The sequence below is a fragment of the Humulus lupulus genome, chromosome 2, assembly GCF_963169125.1.
Source record: "Humulus lupulus chromosome 2, drHumLupu1.1, whole genome shotgun sequence".
Lineage (NCBI taxonomy): Eukaryota > Viridiplantae > Streptophyta > Magnoliopsida > Rosales > Cannabaceae > Humulus > Humulus lupulus.
The window spans coordinates 203,153,457-203,157,219 of record NC_084794.1 but is presented as its reverse complement, the minus strand read 5'-3'; the positions used below and the strand labels follow the sequence as shown (position 1 = coordinate 203,157,219).

The window sequence follows — 3,763 nt, the reverse complement described above, 5'->3', positions numbered from 1 at the left end:
ATGTATTAACAATATTAGTATTAGTAATATTATTATTACTGTTATTACTTATTGCTATGACAGGAAAAAAGAGAGAGAGAGTTTATAAAAGAAAATAATATACTTATGAACTAGTAGTTTTTATTTAGTGGTTTATAGTAATACTCAGAATCCCATACTTGACCTTAACATGTATTTTGTGTTTGTCATTTGACTAACTTTGATGATCTTGAGTACTTATTATATAGATATTTATTTTCTTTTGACAATTATGTAATTTGATTTTGGGGCCAAAGTAGAAGAAATCAAGGTGAATCTAGGCTGTGTTCTGGTAAAGATGACCCAATTTTGAGTTATGAAACTAGTTTGTTTTTAGATATGTGCCTCTTTTTGGTTCCAAATTCAATTATTAATAGCATTGGCTTTAAAGTCATCAGATTGTCTAGCAGCATCACTCTCTATCAAGGTAATGCATTTTTTTTATGGTTTGGCTTCTTGTTTGTGTTCTGCTACTGGTCTTTGGTTTGGAGGTCGAGTGATATCCATCTTTTAATGAGCTTTCTTTGAGTTATCTGGGTTAATTAAATTAATGATTTGTACTGTTGTGCTTCTCTTACATTGATTGATATATAATTTTCTTGACTTTTTCCTATGTATTTGGTATGGTGCTTGCTTTTTTATTTCCTATGTTTGTTTTGTCTTGTGCATTTCTAGGGTCCAGTAGATTAGTTTTAGTAGTTTTATTTGTTTTTTTTTTTGGTGTGTTTCATTTTCTTGTCTGAGTAATGGCCCTTGAGCTTATGTTGTGTTGTATTCTACTTTGTTTTAATGAATTAAGTGTGTGGCCTCTGTCTAGGAAAATACCATTTTAAATTAAAAAAAAAATCCAACACAGATGTTTGAAAAGTGCACTCATCTATCGAGTCCACGTGCCTAAGATGATGCAATTTGCAAGTTTCTTCTCTTTTTCCACTTGTTGCCCCTGTTTTGCATTATGAGTGAAATCTGAAGAAAAAAAAAGGGGGGGTTTATTCAAGCAAAAGATGGCAGAGATATCTGAAGGAAAAAAAAAAGGGGTTTTATTTAAGCAAAAGATGGCAGAGCTATCCTTATGAATTTATATATGTATATATATATATTGTCTTTAGATCTTTGCTTGCTTGTTGAATTATTGACTTCACACAGCTTGTTGGTATGTAGTTTATCATCAAAAATTGCCTATTCATTTGTTGACTTGTTTAGTTCTAAGAAGTCGTTTGCACCAGGTTTTTAGGCATTATATTGGCAGCTTGTTCATACTCTTGAGGCTGCTCAAACAAACCTGCTCCTCCCGGGGCAGTATTGTAATTTGTTAACTGAGCTAATGAAGTTTTTTTTTTCTTTTCCATCCTCGCAGCTCTAAGGAGATTTTCCTTTGGTCACAACAATCATCTCAAGTTAATTGTTGTAGCATATTGGAAGCATACTGGGTCTCCTTTGAGTTCCCTGCCTTCTTTGGCTCATATAAGAAGTCCAAGTAGTGTTGTTCCATCTCAGATTGGTCCAATATCGAGAGTTGGCACTGACAGCTCGTCTTTTGTTCGAGATGGAAGGGTCTGCAATAGTAACCCTTTTGCTACTTCTGGATTGGCCCGATCCTTTGGCATCGACTCCTTTTGGATTGGCCCGATCGTCATCATGGCTTGATATGAATGGAGGAGGTATTTTTTTCTGCCAATTATATGCCAGGACAATCTTATTTGTTGGAATACAGATTTCTTGTTATATTTGCGTAATTACTTATTAAATGAACTGTTATGAACATGCCATGCGTTAAATAAGCTTTTAATGGTCTTGCTTGCTTATTGACTGTTTTTTCTTTCTACTTAAGTGGTGCTTATTCTTGTTTCAATACTTTTTTGTTGTGTTGTTTGGTCTCCTGAGGCATGTTAAAAAGAAGACTATAAACTCATTAAATTATAAACTCAATACATGCTTCTGTTTCACCATATTTAATATGTTCTAATTAATAATTATACATGCTGGAGGTCATTTAAACAATTCTTTTTGTTAATAGCTATTAGTTAGATGGCCTCCGGCTAATGCCCATTTAAGGTGGCTGCAACTAGAGACATGATAATTGGTGGTACTATCAATTTTTTGGTTCCTCTTACTTTTTCGATTAAGTTGATTTGTGTTGTCTAAAGTTATTGCTAGTTTTATTGAATTAGTCTTAGATGTGTACACTTAAATATAGAGCTCACCACAAGATTAAGTAGATCTTATCTGAATGTACGACCTTATGAAATATTTTTGAGATTTAATGCTAGACTTGTCTAATTTTTGCAAACCCATTTCTTCTTATAAGTTAAATCACTATACTTGTTGATGAAATAAGTAGTCAAAAATATCAGATTCTTAGTCTTGAGTACTGGATTCTTAACATTTACTTGGCCAGGTAGTCTCTTGGTCATTTCCTTTATGTATATCCTATCTTGATAGAAATATTTTCATATATAATCAACTAACATCATGAAACATTCATATTAGTTGCTCCTCTGTTTTTGTATATCAACTCTCTCCATAGGGATGGCTTGTACTAGTTTGCTAAAAGCTAATTTAATCACAGTTATGCCCAGCTAGCTGTTAGTTACCAATTCTCTCTTTTATTTTGTTTATTAAATGGTTAATTGGCCATGTTAAAGCTCTGTTACATTATTGTGATGAAGCTTTTGATGAATTATATTATTTTTATGTTTGGCCACCTGACTTTATAAAGTTTCACTCACATTTCACTGAATTTTACTTCTATAAGAGTTGTTGCTGTTCTTTTACTTTTAGCTATTGCTCTTCTTTGTGTGTACGAACTTTGTGCTGTGTATGTTTCAGCTGGTTCAACAATTGCGTATCAGAAATTTCCTTAGCAATTAACCTGCTCTTTATATGTAGAATGGTGTTTAATGGTACATGTAGTTCTCTTGTCTGGAATTTTGGTTATTTGTTTCTATGTTTCTGCTTTTGCAGTAGCAATTGAATCTTGCTACTCTATGCTTTTTATGTGTTGATAATTTGAGACAAAGTTATAATTTTTTCTCAAGTTTCTCAATGAGATTAAATTATCCTATTGTAGTTGGATTAATTAGGTTTTCAGATTCAAACTTTTCTAAATTATCCTGTTGATAACTACTACTATTACTCTATGACTCACTCATGTCTTAACTTTGAATTTCAAAGAACTAAATTAGACTTAGTTTATCAATTTAACATTGAATGTTGTTGTATTATGTTGTGTTGCAGTCTGCAATGAAGACACAGAGTGTGTTGGTTTTGCTAGAATTGGAAGTGAAGATCAGATCATTGTGGCTGGTACAATGAAGCAACTTCAATTGCATGTTTTTTTCCTATCAAATAGTAATGTAGGAGTGTGCAACTACTCAAATTTTGATGTGTTATTATGTAAAAAATTAAACTCTTCAATATTTTGTGCTGAAAGTAGTAACTTTTCAATATGTTGAATACTTAAGACTACTTGAATACTTAAAGAACATTTTGTTGTTGATGACAGTGTTGAATGTTTTAAACTAATTTGTAGATTGTTAATACAATGTTAAATGTTTTTACTTTTTGTTATTTGAAAATCAAGTTCATTTGATGATGCTAGTATTTATTAGAAAGTTAATTTTAATTATATAAATAAAAAATAAAAATATAATAGAATAAATTAGTGTTATATAAATGAATATATAATGAGAATTTAAACTTATCTAAATATTAAAATAATACGAAAAATGTGTTATAATATCTA

General features: G+C 31.1%; 1 protein-coding gene across 1 annotated transcript; it reads left to right on the top strand.

The window, feature by feature from the left end:
- Nucleotides 1-489: 489 nt before the first annotated feature.
- Nucleotides 490-3,516, top strand: LOC133816492 (uncharacterized). Its single transcript, XM_062248953.1, has 2 exons — nt 490-1,679; nt 3,256-3,516. Exons 1-2 carry the CDS (start codon nt 1,565-1,567, stop codon nt 3,471-3,473), a joined length of 333 nt encoding a protein of 110 aa, XP_062104937.1. The 5' UTR covers nt 490-1,564; the 3' UTR covers nt 3,474-3,516.
- Nucleotides 3,517-3,763: the final 247 nt, after the last annotated feature.